Source organism: Cebus imitator, unplaced genomic scaffold, assembly GCF_001604975.1.
Source record: "Cebus imitator isolate Cc_AM_T3 unplaced genomic scaffold, Cebus_imitator-1.0 Scaffold188, whole genome shotgun sequence".
Taxonomy (NCBI): domain Eukaryota; kingdom Metazoa; phylum Chordata; class Mammalia; order Primates; family Cebidae; genus Cebus; species Cebus imitator.
Genome location: NW_016107503.1, coordinates 2,602,076 through 2,626,174, shown reverse-complemented (window position 1 = coordinate 2,626,174; position 24,099 = coordinate 2,602,076). Strand labels below are relative to the sequence as shown.

Here is a 24,099-nt window from a genome sequence, read left to right as displayed (position 1 = left end):
AAAAAAAAAAAACTTGAAAAGAAATATTATGCTTTAATTAATTTAAATGTACACATTAATTCTCAAATAAAAAGATAAAATATTGCTTTATATTTTAATTTTAAATTAATTTTGTTATACTTAATATAATCAAAATGCCTTTTCCCAAAGTTGTCATATTACACCAAAAATGATTAAATGAACTATTATTTAAAGATATTTAAGATATAGTGAAAATGGTCCAAAAGTAAGATCTTACTGAAACATGTTGATGTGATAAACAGTTTAGGATTGCCTCATTTTTCAATTGCTCCCCTGTCTCCAATCTGTCCTGGCCCTCTAAATGACACTACCAAATGGGTTGCACTTTTGCAGACATACAAAATTATTTCCTTCTATGTCTTTGAATGGTGTCTTCCATGTTTTAAAAATGCCTGTTACTGCTGATTCTCCCTTATCATAAACAGTATTGTTGAAGACTCTGAACAAACATTATGTCCTGTGAGAGGCCTCTGTTGACTCCTTCATGCAGAGTAAGTCACACCACACTTCCTCATCCCCCAGGAAATCCTATGCACATTACTCTGGTGTGTGCTGCGTCCCACACTGCACAAAGGTCCAAAGACCTAAGAGGAAATGGTGGGGATGAAGAAAAACACAAAGACAAACAGAAAAAAGCGGGGCTAGGTGGTCTGGGAAGTGAAAGTTTCAGTTTCTCCGGCCCCATCCTCTCTCAGAGTACTTTATTTTATATGCTGACAAAGCACACAGCAGAGGGAGGGTGCAGTTACCCACAATAGCCTGTGGTTATAATTCTCATACCTCAGTTAACACACCTCAGCTAACAACTATCTTGCAGCAAGAACAGTGAAAGCTGGTTATCTTTCGCTAGGTCTGACTGCTCTTCTCTAAGACATACACAATCCTCTGTGATGGTTTTGCTTCTCTTGGAGTTCACCCAAAGTTCACAGCAGCCTTGCTGCTGATCCCCCCCAAAGGGGGTGGGCTACTCTGGCTCTCTACACATTACTACCAGACAGCAATTACCACACTAAATTTTGATAACTAGTTTATGTACTTCTGCACTCTGTGCTCATAATATCTAAGCCTTTTAGTTATAGAAATCATGTCCATATGTTTCTAGGATATAACTTGGGAAGGCATGGCACACTTCTATTTGCTATACAATAGTCAATATGAAAAGTCACTTCCATCTCCTGACCTTTGTATCAAGGAATTCCTCCTGGCCTCCCTATCTATTACTGAGTCTAGATGCCCTCACATAGTGCCTTTTTCATTTTATGTTCTCATTCTGTCTGAGTGCTTTTGGGTAAGTTACTTAACCTCTGTGTGCCTCACTTTGCTCATTTATAAAAAGAGGAATAATGGTATCTACCTTCTAGCGGTGAAAGGAGGATTAAGTGTGTTTATCCAGAATCGTAGACTTACTTCCTCCTTTTTGCCTTATTTCAATCTAATGACCCCAAGACAAGACTATTTATGTTGGCAGCACAGAACAAGGCACACTGTCAAATGCTGCTACAGGGCTGAAGTGTGCACAGGTACAATCATGGTGACACCTGGATACAATTGGCTTGTCTGTCCTTCCTTTCACTGTTCTCTTCTTTTTGACTCAAATGGGAGGTAGAATGGCTCATCTATTTAGTGGCAACATGAATCACAGTTGTTTCTTCAGTAAATGTGGAATGAATGATTAAATGACTTGACTGGCAATGTTTAAAGATGTCAACATTGCTGTAAAACAGTATGTGAAATAATATAATTGTTGAACGCTTCACAATTTCCAAAACGTTTTGACAAACAATATTCCATTTTTACAGCAACCCTGTAAAATAGAAACTTCAAGGATTATCAGCACTTTACGAAGGAGGAATCTGTGACTCAAAGAAGTTAAAATATTTGCCCAAGGCCACAAAATGACCAGTGTTACCTAGTCAACCTAGTTAACCTGTCTGGTGCCAACCTAGGAAAAATGTTATTATTTTAAGCTTCTTCATATGTTTTCCCATGATAGTAATAAATTAGAAAACTTCAGGTTAAATATTAATGGCCTAAATGATTTTGCCTGAGAGTTATTCCTGCACTAGCATGATGCCAAGAAAAGTGATTTCGTTATCTGAAGGAAGGAGACAAGAGACTACTGCCTATGAAAAAATTCAGAGATGAAAGCTGCCTGTCAAGTGCTGCATAGCTCTTAGTGATAAAGTATTGTCTCTATATTATACTGCAGAGTTTCTTCCTACATAAACCAAATAAAACCTAAGATGAATTTTATACATGTGAAAAATAATCATCATCAATGCTTATTTCCCCTTAATATTGTGAAATTCTTGGCAATATTTTTGTATATTTTTTCTTGCCAAAGTTTACTATGCATTTCTATTTAGAAATGACAAGGGTTATTCCACCACATTTGTTAAGGAAATAACCAATACTTATTTGGGTCTACTATATGCGTAACAGTTAAGAGTTTTCGCAAAAGAAAGAAGAGTATTCAAAATTCATTGCCAGTCTTGTTTACAGAGATAAATCTGTGTGGGAGCCACATATGGGTGTTTTTTTCAAAAATCCCCATAATGATTTTGATACGCAGCCAGGGTTAAGAACTTCTGGCTTCTCAACAAAGGACAAATCACTTAGCATAGCATGCAAGGCTCTTCTTATCCTCGATCGTGTGTGTGTGTTTTCCTTCACTATTTGCATATTTCACCCTCACAGTCTTTATCTATTCCTATTTGCCAGTCACCTCTTTCCCTGCCCCATATGTATTTTCCATGCCCTTGCACTTGATACTCCCTCTGCCTGGAATGATTTGTTAGCACTAATTATCTGATGAGCACCCACTTAAGTTTCAACCTGTATCTCAAGCTTCACTTCCTATACATAGTCTTCCTTGAAACTTGAAAGCAGATATGGCCACTACTTCCTTTGAAGTCTTGGATAAGCTGTGCATACGTTCATCACCACGCCCAAAACAGTTGTCTCTACACATTCAACTGTCTCCTTGTATTAAACAGTAAATTCATAGAGGATTAAATTTACTCATATTTGCATCTCCAATACGGGGCTGACAGTGATATAGTTAATAAATCCTGGTTGTGTCAGTAAATTCCAAAGCTAGGGATCTAGGTTTGATTTCCAAATTTATAACTATCTTTTGACCTTGAGCAAATTAGTCATACTCTTTATGGCTTAGTTTTTGAAGTGCTGTTGAATTGAAATAATATGAACAATTTCTCAGTTCAGATGTGATGACTGAATGAAATAAAGGACTACATTGCTTAAAACATGGTAATAACTTGATTCAAGTTGGCTAATATACCATTATCATCATCACTGTTTTGTGATGATATGTTTTCAGACATATGTTCATAAATTCCATCTATAAATCTTCAAAACAAAAATAGTGTCTTTTTTGCTATTTGATAGATAATTAAAGGGAACCCAAGACATTAAGCCATTTTCCAGTAAATTCATTGTTAATAAGGCACAGGACTGAGATTCAGTTCCAGGACTATTTGATTATACAGCTTTGAATAGAGTAAAAAATTAAAGAAATATAAGGAGATACAAATCAAATACCTTACTGACCAAACTTTAACAGTAAGCTATCTCTACCTTATAAATCACCATCTCCTCTACTGAATCCAAGCAGGAAACTCTCCTTAACTCATTTTTAATCACTTCTTAGAGTTGGAAAGAAAAAAAAAAAAACATGAAAGGGCTTCTAGGCTTTTATCTCTCTGTCCTTAGCAGTTCAGAGCAACTGACGCCTTGAGCTTTTCATTACTGCTAATATTTCAGAGCAGTGGCATCAAAACACCTTAAATACTTCCTACTTACTTCTGATTCTTCTTCCTCATTTTGCCTTTTAATCCATTTATTTTTTTAATAGAAAAACCTAGGATACACATGACTTTTCCTTTATTCTCCAGCTATTTTAATGAGAAAAAGGCATGGGCAAAAGACCATGCAGATTCTCCACATGGTCATTATGTAATAAGAATCATATTTTTCTTCCATTTTTTTCCTGTTTAATGAAATGGCACTCAAAGTTTGGGTTTATGCAAACATTATATACTATGCAAACTGAGGTATATGTAAATGGTCATCATTCACCCAGGAGCTGCCAAGAGCTTCCTTATGATTTCCTTTTTATCTTCTTCCACAAATTTATCAAGGGAGATACTTTTTTGACATTTGAATCAACTCAGATTAACTTATACAAATTTATAATTGATAGTTAAAATCTTATTTTTCCAAGCATATTTAATCATAGTTGTTATTCTGTTTCTTTTGTTGTTGTCAGTTAACTTTTGGGAATTTTTGAAATTTTTATTAGGGGTACGTAATACTTGTATATATGAATTAGAACGAATAAGATCTAATATTTTGTAGCACAACAGGGTAACTATAGTTAATAACTTATTGTGTATTTTAAAATAACTAAGAGTGGAATTGGAATGTTCTTAATACAAAGAAATAATAAATGCAGTTAATTTTGAAGGAAAGCAGTATCTTAGGCTCCTTTCTCACACAAAACTCTTACAATGAGGCACTTCGAACTCCAGAAAAAATGTTATTAGCTCTCTTACTCTGGTTTAGCTTTCTTCAGCTAGATCTCTTTTATATTCTAAGAGATGACATATTTACTCCATCTCTTACCATTACACAGACACCATAGTTTACTTCTTAAGAATGCAAGCTTGGAGCCATAATGCCTAGCTACAAATCCTTACTCTGTAAACTAGTTTGCTAGAGCTGCTATAGCAAAGCACCACAAACTGCGTGGCAGAGAACACAGACATTTATTGTCTTACAGTTCTAAAGGTGAGAAGTCTGAGGCTGAGGTTTCACAGAGTTGGTTTCTTCTGAAGGCTATGCGGGAGAACCCATTCCATGCCTCCTTCCTAGCTTTTTGTGGTTTTCTGGCAGTTTGCGGTATTTCTTAGCTTGTAAATGCGTAACACCAATACCTGTCTTCATCTTCACAGGTCATTCCACTTGTGTACATGTCTGTGAACAAAGTAGGTTAGGGGTTCACCCTAAAACAGTATGACTTCATCTTAACCGTTTACATCTGCAATAGCACTGTTCACTAATAAAGTCATATTCTGAGGTACTGGGAGTTAGGACTTCAATATATGAATTTTGAGAGGACAAAATTTAACGCAGAAGACACCGTAACTAATAACTTTAACACTGGGCCAAGTTAATTATTCTGTGTGCTGATTTTCACACCCACAAAATGAATATAATAATGATAATATTTACTTTAAAGAGTTGTTGTGAGGGTTATATAATTAAATATATTAAACTACTTAATATAGTATATCCAGTGAAGAGCAAGCACTCAGTAACTTATAGTTTACACTACTGCATGTGGGCAGCTATTTCTGGGAAACTAGCCCATAGAAAAGTAATCTTCTCTTTAAATTTTTCTTAGATGAAACATTAGCAGTCTTAAAATCCAATTCCCTTCAGGTGCCAGTTACTGGTTATTTAAAAAATATTAGGCTTAGAAATATATTGATCTTGTTCCAGAGTTTAGGAATCATTTTTAAAAGCATAGTAATTGCATATGGAAACCAAATCAATATTGGGCACAATATTTTGTGGCACCAATTTTCTCATGTTAACCAGGCAAATGGTAATGGCCAGAATATTATACAAGATTTTGAATGTACTAAAATTGTGGACTTAGCAAAAGCCATTTGCTAAAAGTCAACTTTCTTGTAAAAGAAAGGTTAGAAGTTCAGGTCACCTACATATTACCTCATCTTCTATACTGCAGAATAAGAGTTTTATCAGGACAAGGGATATTTTAAATTATGCCTGGGGAAAAGCAAATATATACTATACTCTAGGGACATTACCTTCATGATTCTATTATAATATGTATTCTATATTATTGATATTCTTTCCATGGTAGTAGTAAAATTATACCTAAACATCATAGACTGAACTGTTAAACCCTAGAGACTTTGAGTTAGATAAAGTCATATTCACTTCTTGAGTTTTTAAAATAAAGGCTAAAATCTGAAAGAAGTTATTTGGATGATTACATGATCAGTGAAATGATTACATATATGCTCAGTTTTGGACATCCATTATTCCACCTGTTTTAGTGACAGCATTTTGAAGGAATTATTTTTCCCACATAGCATCCAGTCATGGTAAGGCTGTCAATCAAAAAACTCCACTCTTTCTATGATCCAGGGGCTTGACCCAGTCAAGGCCAATCAGATTTCCTCTTGCAGCACTGAGTTTTCAGCTGAGTTATGCAAGCAGAGGAAGCAAGGTGAAATCAATTCAACCCAATGTGACTGACGAGCATTTCCTGATGCCTACATTCCAGGTACTGCCCTAGTGGCCATCATTTTCTGAAGTTGTTTTCTAAGATATTCTTTGATTCTGTGGACTACCTAATAAGTGATCTATTTTCTGTTTATGTTAGCTAGCTTCAATTCCTATTGCTTGCAAAGAACTTACGGATAGGAATGTCCAAGTCAGGGTTTCTCAAACCATCTGCAAATAAATCATATACGGATGCCTATTAAAAATGAACAATCGCAAACACTGTCTCACAGACGCTCACTCCAACTCATTGGAGTGGGCTCAGGAGAATAAGTTGTGCAACAATTCTTACAGACACTGAGACTTGATAGGGGCTATAATAGATCTGAATTGGAAAAAAAATCAAAAGTAACCCACATGGAGAAGAATTGGGAGCTGATGACTCAAACTGTATGGATTCTCAGCAGGTACTTAAGTTTTCATTATTGCTCATTAATCAAGACAGCTTACACAGTGTTTAGTATACAGTTTAAACATAGAGGACAAATTAGTAAACAGATGATAAAGCAGCAAAAGCACATAGTAAATGGTCTTATGCCCACAAAAATAATATATGTAAATAAAATGAGTAAAATGATAATACTTAAAATCATAACTATTAGCTTCTGATTTAAAAACTCTCAAAGGAATATAAAATCCGAGAAACCATTTTTTTCCTTAAATTAGCAGATAAAATTATATTTATCATGTAAGACATGAAATGGTTAAATGTAGCTAATTAACAAATGCATAGCTACCATTTGTGCAGTAACACTTAACATCTACTCTATCATTAACTATGCTCACCATGCTGTACAACAGATCTCTTGAACTTATTTCTCTTGTGTAACTGGAACTGTATATCCTGTGAACAATGTCCCCCCATTTCCCCTTCTCCCTAAGAAGTTTTTCCAAATAATCTATTACCTTTAAAATAGATTATTATAAAAGATATAGCTTCAATGTGTTTTACAATTTTTGACTTAAATATAATATTTAAATGTAATATATTTACATTACATATTTATATTTTAATACTATAGACGTTTTCCTGAAATTCTCCTTCCAATTTATTAATAGGAAGTACACGGATCAAGCAGGCTTAAAACCTGCTTTTTTTTTCCCTTTGTGGTTACTAATTTGCCGTATTAGCTTTGTTAAGTAACTTAACATCCAAATAAATTCCATCATAAAATAAGTACAGTAATTTATGCTACTTACTTACCTTACAGAGGTAGAATAAAAATAAAGAAGTGGTAGAAGTTAATACATACAGTTGGAAAGCATTTGGTATTTTCTTTTTTTCTGGTAAGGCAAATCCTCTATCAACTGGAGATACAATACATCTTTATATGTGCATTAGTGAGAAAGACTGCTGAGTATAACACGTTTGAGTTATTCAGGGAAATATACTCTGGAAGCACAAATACCTGATGTTATCCATTTGTTTTGAGCCTAAATTAGAATTGATATTCCTAATAACTACAGTCTCAAGCAAGTTATATTTGGAGTACTTAATGAAATATGACCTGAATTATAGTAGAAAAAATTAAAATGTACACATATTTTAAATTTATAGTTCTTTTCATTATAGCATTGAAATGAGATACTTAGGATTATATGAACCACTGCACTCTAGTGAAAAAGAACTTAAGTTTATGGAGCAAACAGCATAGTATTTGTGTGTGGGGGGGCACGCACACGCACATACATGTACATGCGTGTGTATACAGACAGTATTAGGTCAGAGTATAAGTACCTGCCTGAAAGGTTATAAGAATTACAGTAATAGCTAGGTAAGCTATTTTGGAATTTTGAACAAAATTCAGTAACTTAAACTTAACACACAATATTTATTTCAAATACACTTCCAATTCCTAGGTATTAATATGATATTCACCAGCATTTAATACGGAATTTCAATCTTCAAGTCAGAATGTTGCAAAGAAAAAGGTGACAGGCAGCAGATGCTACATCTAATGCTACATCTATTTCCACTTGAGACTGGAAGAGAGCTCCTCTACAGCCATAAATTGCATATGTAAAGAAGCAGCACTAATTGTCTAATACCAAAATGGATAAAAAGTAACAATAATTCCCAAGAAGAGGAGAGCAAGCAAATGATTGCAACTCTTTTCCTCTGGGTACTTACAAAGGGCACATACTCCTCATAATCCATCTATTTCTAGTACAATCTTATCGAAAAAGGAGCATTCTGTAGTGATTGAGAGTACATATTTTTGACAGGAACTAAACTGTATGGAGTTCAAAACCTGGGTCTGCTCTGGTTATGTGCTATGACCCCATAGCAATTACTTATTCTCCCTAGGCTTCAGTTTCCTCATCTGTAAAATGAGATGATTATATATTTAACTGTACTCCTTTACCCTCTGGACTATGTGGGGTAATTTTTTCCCTTTATAAGTTTCCAAACATAAAAAGAATGATTCTCCTCTACTCCCATCAAATTTCTTTTTAAAAAGGAACTTTCATACATCTTAAGCAAAAGTTCTTGATAAACAGATGATCCTTATCAGTCTAAGATAAAATGTGAGGTGTTTTTTCTCCATGCCTCAGTGTGCACTCTTTCACAACCATTATAAAGTTGGGCTGAGACAGCTTCCAACCTCCCAAACACAGCCAATAAGTGTAAGTATGGAGTTTCATCTATATGTAGAAATCTATTTCCTAACCCTAGGCACACCAACAGTTTGTATGTCACTATTTTTTTACATTATCTCTAGATCTGCAAGTGTTGCCATTCAAAATGGAAATTTGTTTGTCAGTAAGATCATGTGATAAAAATTAATTCTCTGGTTGCTAAAAGTCAAGAAGGATGTGGAGTCAGCTCTTGGCTGTGTATCAGGCAGCAAGGACAGTCTAGGTTTGTGGCCCTGCAAAACCACCAAGAGATATTAGGAAGCTCAGAACGACGGCGGTATGGAGGTGTTCGCGCATGGAGCACTGCTGATTATCCAGAAAATGGAGATGGAGACAGACACAGTCTATCTCCTTCAATTTTGCTAAAATACTTCCCAATTTTAACTCTGGCCAGAAACCATGGTCAACTATGTGATTCCAGGGTTTATTTCCAGGAGCAAAGGACAGCTGGACAAGCCATTCCTAATGTTTTATGCACTCATAAAACCGAAGATGAAGCTAGTGTGAAGCTGACGCGTATGAAAGCATATGAAAGTGGATTCCATATCCTTACGGGTTCTTTACGGTTTCTTTTCTATCCCTAAACACCACCTCTTATACATTTGACATGAATTTTCTGATAAGATAAAGACCACACATACTTAGATTTTTTTATTTTCTTTCATTCCTTTGCTCTTTGTAAATTCTGTGGGAATGCTGTCATGTTAGATCTATGTTATCTCCTCTGAAGGGATTAGGAACTCATTTTAGTACCAGATGGGAATAAAATTCCTGATCCAGCTGCTGTTCTGAACAGCCTAAAAGGATAGGGCAGAGGTTTTACAGAATCCCACTTAACTAAACTCTGATACGTTTCATTTATTTTCCCTTTTATTTTTTGAGTGGGGAGGGAGGCAAGTGATCTTCTTTTCTCAGACCACTTGCCCCCATCCCCAAGCTATCGTCTGTATTCCTATTTTTCAGTGTATAACAGACTAGCAAAAATGTCAAAGTAAAGATGTTGGGGTGGAAAGTTACCAACTTAGCCACAAAAACAACCCCAAATAGAACAATAATCATGAATTTTTAACTGTCTTCTTAGCCACTGTAAAGTAACCCCTGAATCTCCATTAGACTGTTTTTGCCAGCCTTCTTTCCTCAATCACTTGTCACCTCTCTTACGTTCTCTCTCATTGAACAAACAAGTCTATCCATTTATCTCGTGCAAAGGAATTGGGGACTCCTGTTGATGCACATGGCTTTGTTGAAGAATCTTTTTTTCAAATGAACAAAGTTATCTCTGTGCAAAGATTTTCCTATTTTAGGACATTTATTTTGATTCCAATTCTTCCATGTTATATTTATAAAATCCTTGTATATAATTCTTGGCCTGCCTTTTCTTTGTCATTTCTCTTGAATTTAAATTCATAAAGTGGAATTAATTGATCTGAGTATATGAATAGTTTTCAATACTCTGTTTAATTGCTTTCTAGCATAGTTTATATCTTCAAAAGAAATGTTTGCCATCATAACATCCTCTGATGCATGATGTATTAACCTGAAGCCATAACATATCTAGAAAATGCAGTTAAATAGGATGGGCAAGAGTTCTCTACACATTTTTGTAAACTCAAAAAATTAACAAAGAAGACTAATACACATTGCTCCATAAAAATCATAAACTCCTCCAACAATATTCAATGTTAAGGAATGAGGACTGGGAAAGAAAACTTGGCTTTCCCATGGAGAGTCATCCTAATGCTCAAATTCTCAACCTTCTTTCAATTGCCTTCTACCTTTTCCCACTGAAGGAAAATTTTCTCAGAGCCAAACGAATGAAAAGGTTATATATGTGTGTGAGGTTTCAAGATCAGGGCGCACATGCAGTAAACCCAGATGCCCATGCTTTTGTGTCAACCTGAGTTTATGTAAATGCTCCTCCTATGCCTGAGTTTACCTTCTCCAGCCTCTGGCATCCACCTACACCTAGGCAGGTGTCAAACACTCTTCTTCATATGTATGTATGTTAGGTGACTGGATTTAGGTTGATTTAAATTGAAAGATAAGGAACCCCACTTAGGAATAAGTTCCATTAGTTGTAATTGTACAACTGACCTATTGTCAGGGAGCTTATCACTAGTATATGAAGGACTTATTCAGTGATGGGTAAATGAGCAGTTTATTTCACAACTGCCTACTGACCAATGTGTGCATGAGTCTTCAGAAGCAAGTCTCAGAAGGAAAAGAAAAGTCAAAAAATCTTGAGGGCCAAAGCCCATTTTGTTTTTGAAACTGTAATAAACATAATCAAAAGACAACTTGGGAAAAATATTTGGAAATAACATGAGATACATAAGTATTATATAAAGAACTTAGACATGAAAGCATAAACCATAAACATTCCACTTCAAGAACAGCTAATAGAAAGAAATGGAAAATAGCCAATACACATAAAATATTTCCTACCTCCTTTTGCATTGGAATAGAGCAAGTTCATATTTAAACCAGAAGTTGAAAGCAACTACACTGAACAAAATAATCTTGGACTTGGACAGTAAACAGATTATTTACCAATATATTAAAGAGGAAGCTAGTGGTTTTTCATTAGTTTTACAAGTACCATTTAGGTCTCCTACATTTCAGTGCCATATCTAGAGCAGAATTTCCAACCAAGGTAGAGGTGCATTTGGAAAAATGGGATCTACATCACAGGTGTTTTGTGTGTGTATAGTACAGTAAATATAAAATCACAATCTTTTAGAATTAAGGTATGAAAACTTTGGAAATATCTCCAATTCAGTAAAGTCTGGTTATAAGTCAGTTTCTGACAGCCTAAGTAAATAATCTAGTATCAAAGAAAACACATCAAAGACTTATGATATATAATCTGGCATAGAGTTAAAATAATTTTATGACAGCAATAAATAACCATATGCTAGACACTGTATAAAGATTAAAGGAGAAATATATTAATCTAACCTTATAAAATATTTATTTTCATAATTTAAAAATGATGCCTGCACTAGGGTATTGTAATTACAACAAAAAACCTAGATGCATTCAAAGTTATGAATAATCTATTAGCTTTATCAGTAGACCTATAATTTTTGACTAAATAATTATTAAAGTTCATCAGTTTTACCAAAAGATCTGTAATTATTATAATTATTTATTTCCAAAAGGCTATATCACATATATGGGAAGAAGGACAATAAAATGCTGAATTTAAAAATAGGAGTATAATTGTAATATAGAAACTAGATTGATAGTTTTCACTGCTTTTTAACATTCTAAATGTACAAATCTAAATGTCAACAGCTAATCATGGGTAATCTGCTATTGATTTTTCTCTGTTTTGTTCTGGCAGCAATTTCTAATTCCATATGCTTCTCGAATATAAAAATATAGGCTCTATCAAACAGCAATTTACCTAATTTCTAAAGATAAATATTAAAGAATACCGGCAATTCCAAAGTTCTGTAATACTGCTAAAAAATATTTAATACAGTTAAGAAAGAGAAAATTACAATAAAACAAAAAATTAACATGATAGGAGCTGACAATTAGCTATAGGTATTTGAAGAAATATAGACTGGATATGCTGTAAACCATACATGGATTGTCAATTTTATGTTCATCTAAAGGTAAAATAATCAATAAACAAAGCCATACAGAATCTATTAAAATTTAGATTTCGTGTTGTTATATTTTAAAGAAAGCTTCCATCACTAAATATAACATTTATAAAGAGTAAGATAAAGCTTTCAACAAAAAAGCCAAGTCACATCACTTACTTAAAACATTCTATGCTCAATCTAAAACATTATTCACTTGGATATTAATTTTTTATCCTTAAATGCAGAAATTTTAATCTTTAAATGCATAAAAACTAATTCAGTTAGTTAAAAATGGAGGTCTCCAGAGGAGTCACTCATCTTAATTCCCTAATTATTTTCATAGATTCATCCTGATAAATCTTGATAAATGTAAGACTCATTTTCATTTCCCATGTGTAACTCAAGCTTCTCAAGTTATCAAGCTTATAGGTAAAGTTGATATTATTTCCCTTCATTTTATCCATCTTATATTGTATTTTAATTTCAGGTATACCTCTTCAATCTTATAACACTGTCCTTCACGGGAGGGCAGAGGCAGGGGAGCTGGGAGATCTTACTTCATTTTAAGGAATCACACAAATCATGGCTAACATATGGTCATGACCAATGTCCTGAATGAGTATTTATTCTCAATGTGTCTGTATATTAATTCTTACCTCCTTGAGAACAGTACTTTTTATCTCTGTAAACAGTAGTTTACTGGTAGCTTACCAACTGTATAGCTAAATACATGTTACTTTGATTCTTAAAAATTGTTTTAATTATTCACTGATCCTATTAGCTAAATTGTAAGCTCTCACAAGTTGGAGCAGTGGCCCACCTTTGTATTTCCTGTTTCCCATCACAACAAACATAATAGGTGTCAAAACATTTCATTTAAAAATTCAAAGTATATTTATTGTAGAACTCGTTTGAGAATTCTAGGAAAAAATGTATATTGTATATAAAATCTATGAGATTAAGAGCCTAAGTGTTTATATCAAAGGAAAAAAATGAAAATGAATAAATTTTAAAAACCCAAAGATAACTATAAATATATTGCAATGAAGAAGTATTTGAGAAACTTACAATAGAAATAAGTTTAAAAATTGTACCTAATTTTAAGGTTTGGTAGCATTTTTTAAAAAAATATATGATTTAGCTTTAATAGGCCTATTAAAACTTTAGATTACTAACCTTAAAATAAATTATTAAATCGAATTCCACATTTCTGATTAATAGGGTTCTTGAAAAATCTAAGAAAATAAACAAAATAAATAGATTCCTGTTCATAAAGTAGTGGATATTATAAAGGTTCTTACATGTGTGATTTTTATTAAACAAACTAGCAAGCTGTTATTTTAATAACCTAGGTGAACTACATTTTGTCTAACCTATAAAATGAAGTTATGATACCATAACACAATAAGACAGTAAGTTATCATACTATAAGGACCTTTTTGCTCTAGTATAGTATCATAAAAATAACAATAAAATTGGAGCATGCTAATTTCCACTTCTTTTCTAAACATGTTAAGCAATATGCTACAGCAACAGTATACACTTTCAAAGTTGCTGTTTCTTTTTCAGATAAAAATGAAGATCTCTTTATCACAGCTCCCTCATTAAATTGAACATATAAAATAGCCTAGATGACAATGAACTTCTGTCATTAAATGTTTCAGTATTGTACAATTTTCCAAGATCCTACAGTCTTTATTTTTTGACGAGGCATTATGCTGATTGCTAACAAGTCGAGCAATATACAGATTTCATTTTATTTTAAAAATTAATACAATTATTTTATGACTTTGTACAATGGAATCTGTTTGCTTGACTATTTCTTATCACACTTCATGGCAACTACTAATTACCTTCACTTTCCTTCATGAGATAAATAATATTTAAGTATACTTTAACTCGAGAGGAAGAAAATAAGAGATATTTAATATTAAAAAAAGTTTTAGCTAAGATTGTCATCAATAGACACTTGTATACTGGCATAAATCAAGGGACATAGGCCAGAGAATTGTTCAGTATATACAGCCAGAGAGAATCCTTAACAAATAGAATCATTTAAACAATAGTGTCATGAATCAGCTTTTCTCCTGACTCCATTTTTCTTTAATTGTTGGTATGTTTATAGCTACTTCACTACTGCATTGTATTTAAAAATCAATTTTAGGTGTGTGAGATATCAATTCTCAGAATAACTAATTTATTGGCCTCTACATAAATTCTCTATTTACTCATTTAATTTCAATTATGCCTTGCGATATTAGTGTCATTTTATAGCAACATAAGGAACAACATGCTTCTCTTTAAAAATAAAAATTAAGGTGTTACCAAGACTAATTCCATCCAAATTTGGGGGCAATCATTTCAATTATTCTTAGATAATTCTTACTTAGAATATATATTAATGCAATGTCTTTTCATTTCCTAGTATACAACATTTATCTTTATTAACTTGCTTTAAATATATTAAATATAATTACCACAAGTAGGCAAGTTTCTATACTTTTTTAAAGTTATGGATCTTTTCTAATATTAAAAGTAAGTGCTTTCCTATTTCTAGATGCTATACTCTGTGTACTATCAAAGAATGTGCTTCCCTTTGCAACACTCAAAATACAGGTATCATAATATAGTACAGTCACCTGAAAGAACACACACTCTACTGTCATTAGGGAATTAACACAATAAATTATATATAAATTATTTCAAATATACTTTTAAATTATATAAAAGTATCTTACTTTTTATCCACATATCCACAAAGATACCTAACATTACCAGTGTAAAATAATAGATTAAATATTTCTACCTCCTTAATAGCCGTTTTCTAAAGCAATGTTATCTCATATTCCCTCTGATCAAAAAGTATGCCTTTTACACATGAAGTTATGAAGTGAAAGAGCAGGAGGCACAATGAGTTGCCAATTACATCTACCAAACACAGGTCACCAAATAGGCCAAAAGCTAGAGGACTCAATCCTACGAAACTGGCTCAATATATTTTTCAGGACCTGGAGTGAAAATGCACACTTTCATCCCAATTCTCACAAAGCTCAGTTAAAACATATGATTGCTACTATTTGAAATTGGAAGCTCAGCATCTTAAACATGAATTACAGTTTTTAATAACTAACTCACCAAAAATAAGCATGCCAGAATAGGCCAATCTAACATATTTTGGATAAAAGTTCAACTCACACATCAGTCTACAAAAAGCCATTAAATGTGAAATATTTATTTTTTGTATATATGAACATGTTTGTAAAATGCATATTTATACATTTTTATGTAAGTAGAACATCTGCCAATCCATACAACATCAGAAGATTCTTGTGAAGCAATTTACAAATAAAACACATAAGGTATACAGCAATTCTTTACTCTCTTCTCTTTCTCCCATGCACTATCATTTACTGTAAAATTCTTCATCTTATAGAAACCATCAAGTAATTGAAAAATAAATATCAATTACTCAAAATATAAAACGCCAACAAGCAAACTGAGATTCCAGAGAACAGAATGTGAAAATAATTGTTGTGTAGCCTCAATACTTAGCATAATGCCTGATATTAAATCCACGGTTGCTGAGTGATTTATTTTCTTAAAGATAAAATGTAATAAAATAATGGTATTTTAAAATAAATGGTACATGAGTCTTTTATATTATTGGGGTTAATTGATATATACTGTCATATAACAAATACCTTTTTTTAAGTTTTTATACTTGCTTATTAATTTGATTTTGAGAAAACAGAAATTTTTCCTGTCAGATCTGGAAACACACTGTAAACTCTTTACTAGATCATATATTCTGGAAGAAAAAGTTCTCCTTGAACCTTTACATATGGCAAATACAATGCCTATCCATATAGCAGGCAATAAATATCTGTTTAAATTATTTTGTTTTAGAATATGTATAATTGAAAACTGAAACTGTATAGCCCATAAGAAGTTATATGGCTTATTTAAAGGAAATAACTATAAAAATAGTATTTTCCAGAACATTCTGAAGCACTAAAGTAAAATGTAAGATTTATTGCATTTGGATATATATTTAAATACATTTAGAAACACTTAAATGAAGTATCTCCAGAACATGAATTTTCTAAAAAAAAAAGTGAGTGTTAAGAATTTTTATGTTCTCTATATTTAGTAATTATTTTCATGTGGTATTATTAAAATGTAACTCAAAATAATCAGTAATTAACTGGTCAGATAAAATTTGTAATTGCATAAAATTTACTGTTGTTTACTTAAAAGTAGAACAGTTTCTTCCCTCACCCCGTCTCCCAAAATATCACATACCCTGAAATCTAATTTTCTAGGTCTTGCTGAACATTTTTTCTTCATTTAAACAAAATACAAGAGAATAAATATAATTAAAAGTATCTGAAAACACACTATTTTATATCCAGTATTGCTTAGAATTTGTGTTTTCAATAACAGTAATTTGATTATAATAGGGATGAATAAAACTGGCACATGTCAAATCCTCAAATATTGCTCTTTATTAGCTAAAAAGTAGACTCTGTTGGCTTACTATATATCTTGTGAAGATATCTCTACCTACTTGTACAGTCATGCACTGACAAAAAATAACTACATATAAAAAGTTACCATGTCAGAAATGAATCAAATTGCATTTGTTGATCCAAATGTTTACCTTATGTACAAAGGCTTGAAATAACAATATTGTCCTATTAAAATGTTTTAAATTATGGTTAGAACTGAATAAAGTGTAAAATACACATCTCAGTCTTGCTACATATTTTTGTTCTACTCCATCTTGCCTATCCCTTGACAATTATCAATATTTATCAAGGTAATTTTAATGGGGAATAATGAAAAATTTATCTGGGCTTCTTGCATTTATTTCTCTAAAAGACAAGATGGTCCTATAAACGTATTTTAAACCCGTCTTCCCTTCATCTCCACTGCAATCACTCTAGGCCAGGTCACCCTACACCACTCCTGGACAACTGCAACTGACTCCTAATTCTACTTTTGTCATATTCCAAATAAGTTTTTGCTCACTAGTCAAGGTGCTATTAAAATATAATATAGCTTCATGTTTTACTTGGGATAATATAAAAACTCAAGCTCCTTAACATGGATCTTATTCTACTCTGAGTACTCTGGTTCCAACTGTCTTTCAGACCTCACTTTCTGCAACTCTCTTCCCTGCAAAGTAAGTTCCAGTCACCCTGGACTCGGTTTTTTAAATGCGTCAAGCTCCTTTCTCCTCAAGACTATTGCTCATGCAGTTTCCACTAAATGTTATGCACTTCTTCCCACTCTGCAGAATGAGCTCTTTCTCCTCCCTGAGAATGAGCCTTCAATGTCACCTTCAAAGACAAGTCTTTCCAACTGTCCCATTTCAAATAGCATATCTCTACTGTGATGTTCTTAGTGCCTTTCTTGCTTTGTCCATATATAATTCTTACAATCTTTATTATTTACTTACCCAAATTCTATGAGGGCATGTGCCTTATTTTTCTTTTTAAATCTATAATCTAAATTTCAGATTACAGAAAACAATAATAAAATAATGCAAAAACGGAATATATCTTCAATTTTTTTTAATGTCAATCTGATTAAATTACAGGTTGAATAAAACACTAGAGATAGGCAATTTGATCCTGTATGAATTAGCTTGGTTACATGATTGACAATGTATGTTGGACAAAGTAACCTATTTTGATCACCTAACTATATATACTGATTTCCAGCATGTTTATGATCCCAAGATGGTGAGTCAAAGGTACAACAAAAAAATGTCTATTACTGTTGGGATTTGGTTGATGAACAGTGTGAAGTGGGATCTTTTCTTTCACCATTTAGAACAAATGAAGCATGCAGTCAGAAGCATTTGTGTATGTGAGGGGGAAGAGGGAAAGAGTGTGAGTTACTGAAACTGTGATTGGTAGGGAAAAACAGTTGGTAGAAAAAAATTTATGATATCTTTTGTATTTAAGTCATTTATACTAGCAATGATTACTGAAGAAACAAAGAAACAAAAGGCTTTCTACTATTATATATTTTAGTACTTATTTTGTGATGTAAAAGTAATGAAAAAGTAAAAGGATGTAATTTAATCACTAATTTATCCTGTACCATTAGACATATAATTGTCCCTTAGGAAATTCATATAAAAGTGCTGTACTCATGAATACTACATTAACTTTAACGATATTCATCTAAGCTATTTTTGGTTTGAAGAAGAGTTCCTTAAGGATTATATATAATTTCTGTGCAAGAAAAATTTTTTAGATATAGTATTATCCCAAGATCAGGACAAACAACACTTAGATGATCATTGCTGGATCAGCATAAAAATATTTTTTGTACTTTGGATGCTAATCAGTAAATAGTAATTATATAATTACTTATTTTATATTGTAAATGTTTAATAAAATTATATTCTAAGCTGTATTTATACTTATGCCTAACAAGAATGGGTGTGATTACAATCTCTGGAACCCTTACAACTATAAATAGTTTATCCTCAAAAACTAATTTCATCTAAATGAATGGTCTTTCAGAAACATTAATCCAGTGTTCCTAATATAACAAAATTTTTAATATTTTCAATATTTTAATGTTCACTCTTGAACATTCTTAAAGTTTCCTCAATGTCTCCATTCTATAAATATAAGAACAATAGTCAATCAGAGTTTGTGAATAAAACTTATGAACGGTCCACTAATTATAGGCTATGAATTTGTTAATCAGATGTTTTTCTGCTTAGATATATTTACCTGTATTTACATACAACTCAGTGGATTATGCAGTTGATTCACTCGAATTAATAAATTTAATGAAACCAATCAGTCACACTATTGTTTTGCTTGTTTATTCTGTTTGTCACTGAATTGCCTGGCGGGGGGGGGGAACCAATTAACAAAGTATTGGCAATAAAATAATTTCACTAGACTTATGTACTCATACCATATTTTGACTTAATTGAATTATCAGAGTATGCAATTGATTATTTTTGAAAGCATGAACCACACCCTTAGAGATGCATCGACTCATTTAAGCTATAAAGTAGTATTTGCTGCAGAATAATTTTTGATAAATGGATTCCTGGTGTCTAGTGGCCACTGTGATATACAGCACATGGTTAGCTTACACATGAAGATTGTGTTTTATATTCATATAAGTGTCTAGTAGAGAAATGAAAGGCTATATTCCTTGAAAGATAAAACCTTTTTAAAATAAAAATTACCAACACTTAACTAATACTGTGGTTTTAAATATAGGGAAAATTCATGGACTATGAGAGAGAAAAACATAATTCATGTTTCCACTTATTTAATCAGATGAAGTGATCTAGGAAGCACCTTTACTTTCTGATCGATTCCATGAGGTTTGGTTAACAGGAAGAGAGAGTCAAATTGATTTATTTTGTCTTTACAGTTAGCTTCACACTTAGTTAAAGACAAGAGAAGAGATCTTGTCTATAGTCAAGTTACTGTTTAACATATTTCATGTTAAAATAATGAGGTAGGTTACTTCTTTCTCATTATCATCATCATTTTACCTTGCTTATGTATGGAAAACTGAAGCGTGGGGTGGGAATTCTAGGAAAAGTGAATTCATTTTTTTCAGCCATGAAGGATGTCATATAATTGGGTAAAACAGATAAATAACATTAAAATATTACTTTGTCAATAGCTTAATCAGGAAGAAGTTACATAAAAATATAATTTTATTCTCTATAAAGTAACAAATTTCAAAATTAAAGCATTAATTCCATTAGCCTTTAAAGTGAAAATTATCGGAAAATTAAAGCTATCTTCTCAAAACTAAATATGAATATTACTGTTTATTTTTGTGTATAATAAATCAAATTTATATTTTACATTAATCTTAACAAGTTAAATATAGATAATTCTACAATGTCCCATGCTTTCCATGTTTAAAAACAGATACTTTCATTTATTTTATTATGAAACTATAAGAAAAATCCCTAAAATGTTATTAAGAATAACATTTAGAAAGTTAGCATTTTATTAACCTTTAGTGTGATGATGTCAATATTTGAAAGTTATCTCAATTTATTAGGAAAAATTTCTATTCACTAAGACTTTGGGCTATAAAAAGCATCATTTCATAAATAATCATTTGTGTGATAAAAAATCTGATTACACTTTAAAGTGTTCTTTTGAAGAAGTCACGCCAATTTTACCCAATTTAACCTTTAGGTACTATTCTGCCCATTGTACTCTTTTGCACAGCCTGTGCTTTCAGTGTATCAATACAAATTCAAATTAAGAGTTTAAGTAGACAATCTTTAATGCTTCTATTTAACTGATGGGAAAATTGGGCAATACTCATTCACTAAGTTAAGCTAAGTAATAAAAATTAATTACAGATGCTTGGCATATATTCTAGGTAAGACATCTGTAAATACTACGGGAAAGTCATTAGGTAAGCAGATAAAATTACTGCAAGAGGTTAATAAGTAACATCTCAATGCTCTTAAGTTTACTACGAACGTCTGAAAGGTCATACTTTAACAGGACATATTTTGGTAGAATGGCACTTTAGAGTCATATGTAGATTCAGATATCTGTTTTATTCATGTTAGTAACCCCAGGGCCTAGGGTAATTACTGATATATTTAAATAGATAAATGTTTGAGTAAATTATTGCATGAGAATAGCTGTTATAAACTTCTAGTACACTTGACAAAGTATTCATCTCTACTATATCCCTATTTACTAAAGTACAATATCAATGTCTGACTTTCCAATTATTAAAAATTGTTTTCTCTCCTTGTAATAAAAAAAGGTAGTCGTTTCAGTTTTTTAACAATCTTCTATCTTCACAGAAATAAAGTAACTACCTATTCAATATTTTATACCAATAGTCTCTAAAAACAAATGAGAGATGCAGTGTGATGGTGTACAGCACCACAGCAAAGCAGGACACTACAACTGGTGTCTATTATGCGATCTATCTTCAAAGCCATGAGTATTACGTATGGTTTCCAAATTCACCTACATGTTTGTGATTGCATTCTGTCAGTAAAAACAATTGTAGTCATTAGGAAAATATGCCAAAGTACCAACTGCACCAATGAGAACTTAATTTTGATCCTGAATAATTATAAATCTAAGTAAAATGGCCATATATGTAGAGGACAAAAAAAGAATGCTGTGTTGTTTACTTGTCTTCTCCCTTAGCCTTCTCCTTCTCACAAAAAATGCACAGTTTCAAGCCATCTGACCTCCATTTTTATATCTGAAAATTACTTCGAGACTCTGAAACATCTGCCTTATATGTTAAATAACTATAACTGACCACCACACACAATATTTGAAGTGACATATTGGTCATTACAGCAAGAGTGAGAATATCTAGCTAGGTACATGCTGGAAAACTTTTATGGTTGTTTCATGCTTGGTCTGAAAGGACTTAGAACATGCAGATGGCATTTTTTACAGATCTTTATTCACAGCAGAAATCTAATGAGATATGTTTCATAAAGACTGTATTAATAAAAAAAAGGAAAAGGCTCAAATATTCTAAGGGATTCCATCACTTTTTACACACTATTCACCTTCAGTTTACCACTTTACCCACCGAAACAAAGTCCTCCAAGAAATCTGTCAGTGACTTGACTTCATGAACAGGGTATTCACAGCTTGGAAATTCACCCTAAACGCTGTTCTACTCCCCACGCTCAAGCATACGAAGCCCCAACACAGATCGAGGGCATCTGGTCTAGGAAGAATTTCAAATAAGTCTACTTTGGTGGCAGGAATGGAAGATGATGCCTGAGGCTGGGCGAGGGCGGCAAAGTCACTGGAGGGGAAGGGCTGGTAGCTGGTCACGGGGTACAGCGGGAGCACCCTGCCTTCCAAGAAGGCATTTGGGAGAACCACACACGTTCCCCTGAAATGAGCGACCACCAAGAGCCAAGAAGTCTCCATTAAGTCTGTGCCATGAAGCCTGACCTCCGGCCGAGACAGCGCGGTGGGGAGCGGTCCTAAGGCCGCCAGCGGTGGGACCCAAGTGCAGCTGATGCTCACGCAACCATTTAAAGACATTTGGAAGCAGAAGGGATCCTAGCCCGTGGGGTCGCCGTCCCGGGCGGTCCAGACAGGGCGCTATGTAAGGGGACATCCTCGACCCCGCCGTGTGGCGAGCCAAGAGACGCGGACCCCGGGACGAAGTTACCTGCAGGAGGCAACCAGTGCCCTGGTTCTCCAAGCACCCTCCTCCTCCCACCCACTCCCGCTCCTCCGCCCCGTCCCTTACCTTGGTTGTTGGAGACGTGACTGCAGTCGCCTGGCCACGCTGTCAGCAAAGGCAAGAAGAAACCAAATTGCAAAAGGAATTCCCGGACTTCGCAGCCCCCCATGGTTCTCCCCGGCTCTCTTCTCCTCTCCCTTAAAGAGTAGTGGCGGCAGCGCAGGCAGGTGTTCCGGGTACGACGGGGGTCCTGGTCCACGTCTTCTTCCTCCTCCTCCTCTTCCTCCTCCACCCGGCCCGCAGGGGGTGTCCCGGGGCGCCCCCCGCGCGAGGTCCCGGGGACAAGGCACGAGGGTCCAGGCTGCCCAGGTGCAGGTGCAGCTGCTTCGGAGGAGGACGCTGCCTGCGGCGCCGGGGAGGTCCTGGCGGCTGGAGGCGAGGGGAATCGCATCCACCACGGTGTCCCGCTCGCGCGAGGACTATTCACTTGGGCCCGAGAGAGCGCGCGCGCAGGAGCGAGCTCGGGCTGTGGTTTGGGGGAGGGGAGCGAGGGGGCGGGGAGCGCCTCACCGCGAGCACGGGGGCGGGGAGGGACCGCCAGGTGGGGCGGGCATTGGGGCGGCCCGAGCGCCTCTCCCGACTCCAGAGGGCGCGTGCGGAGCCGAGGGCGGGGGAGGCGCAGCAGCTGTGAAGGGGCGCGGGGCCGCGGGAACTTTCCTCCGGCCGGTGCCCGGGCGGACGGCGGCTCAGGCGGGCCACGAGGGGTTCGGGCGAGGCGCGCACTGAGCCCCGAGCTCCGGGCCTGGGCGGCGAGGGCGGCGGCGAGGACAGCGGCTCCCACCGCAGGCTCCTCCGAGTCGGCCGCGTCTGCGCCGCGCTCCGGCCGTGGCCGCCGCTTTCCCGGCGTCTCCGAGGCCGCTCTTCGTCCCACAAGCACTTAGCCGCCCGGTTCACAGGAGCGGCGCGGGCCGTTTTAGGTCGAGTCCGCTCCCAGCACCGCCTGCCCCCGACTTCCCCACATCCCCCCGCTGGAGGGGGCGAGGGCCCTGGACGGCCGCTCCCGTCCCGAGAGCGCGCGGCGGCGGCGGTCAGCGCGACCGTTCTCCGCGCGGGCCGCCCAAACTTGCCCACCGGGGCGAGCGCCTCCGCGGTTTCCAGTCCTGGAAAAGCAGAGCGCGGGGCGGGAAGAGCCGAGGGGGTCACATCAGGCGGGAAGCGGGCGGGTGCCCGGCGCCCGGGCTCGCGAGGTCTTCGCGCCGCCGCGCGGAGGTGACTTCGCGGTGGAGGTCACGAGCATCGTCGCAGC

General features: G+C 35.2%; 1 protein-coding gene across 2 annotated transcripts in view; it reads right to left on the bottom strand.

The window, feature by feature from the left end:
• The window catches only part of EPHA6 (EPH receptor A6), a 980,105-nt gene extending 956,798 nt beyond the window's left edge, over positions 1–23,307 (bottom strand). For both annotated transcript variants that reach the window (XM_017546189.2, XM_037744876.1), the window contains exon 1: positions 22,860–23,307. In XM_017546189.2, coding sequence (XP_017401678.1) covers positions 22,860–23,244 — 385 coding nt within the window. In that variant the 5' untranslated portion in view covers positions 23,245–23,307. The remainder of the gene's footprint in view (positions 1–22,859) is intronic.
• Positions 23,308–24,099: the final 792 nt, after the last annotated feature.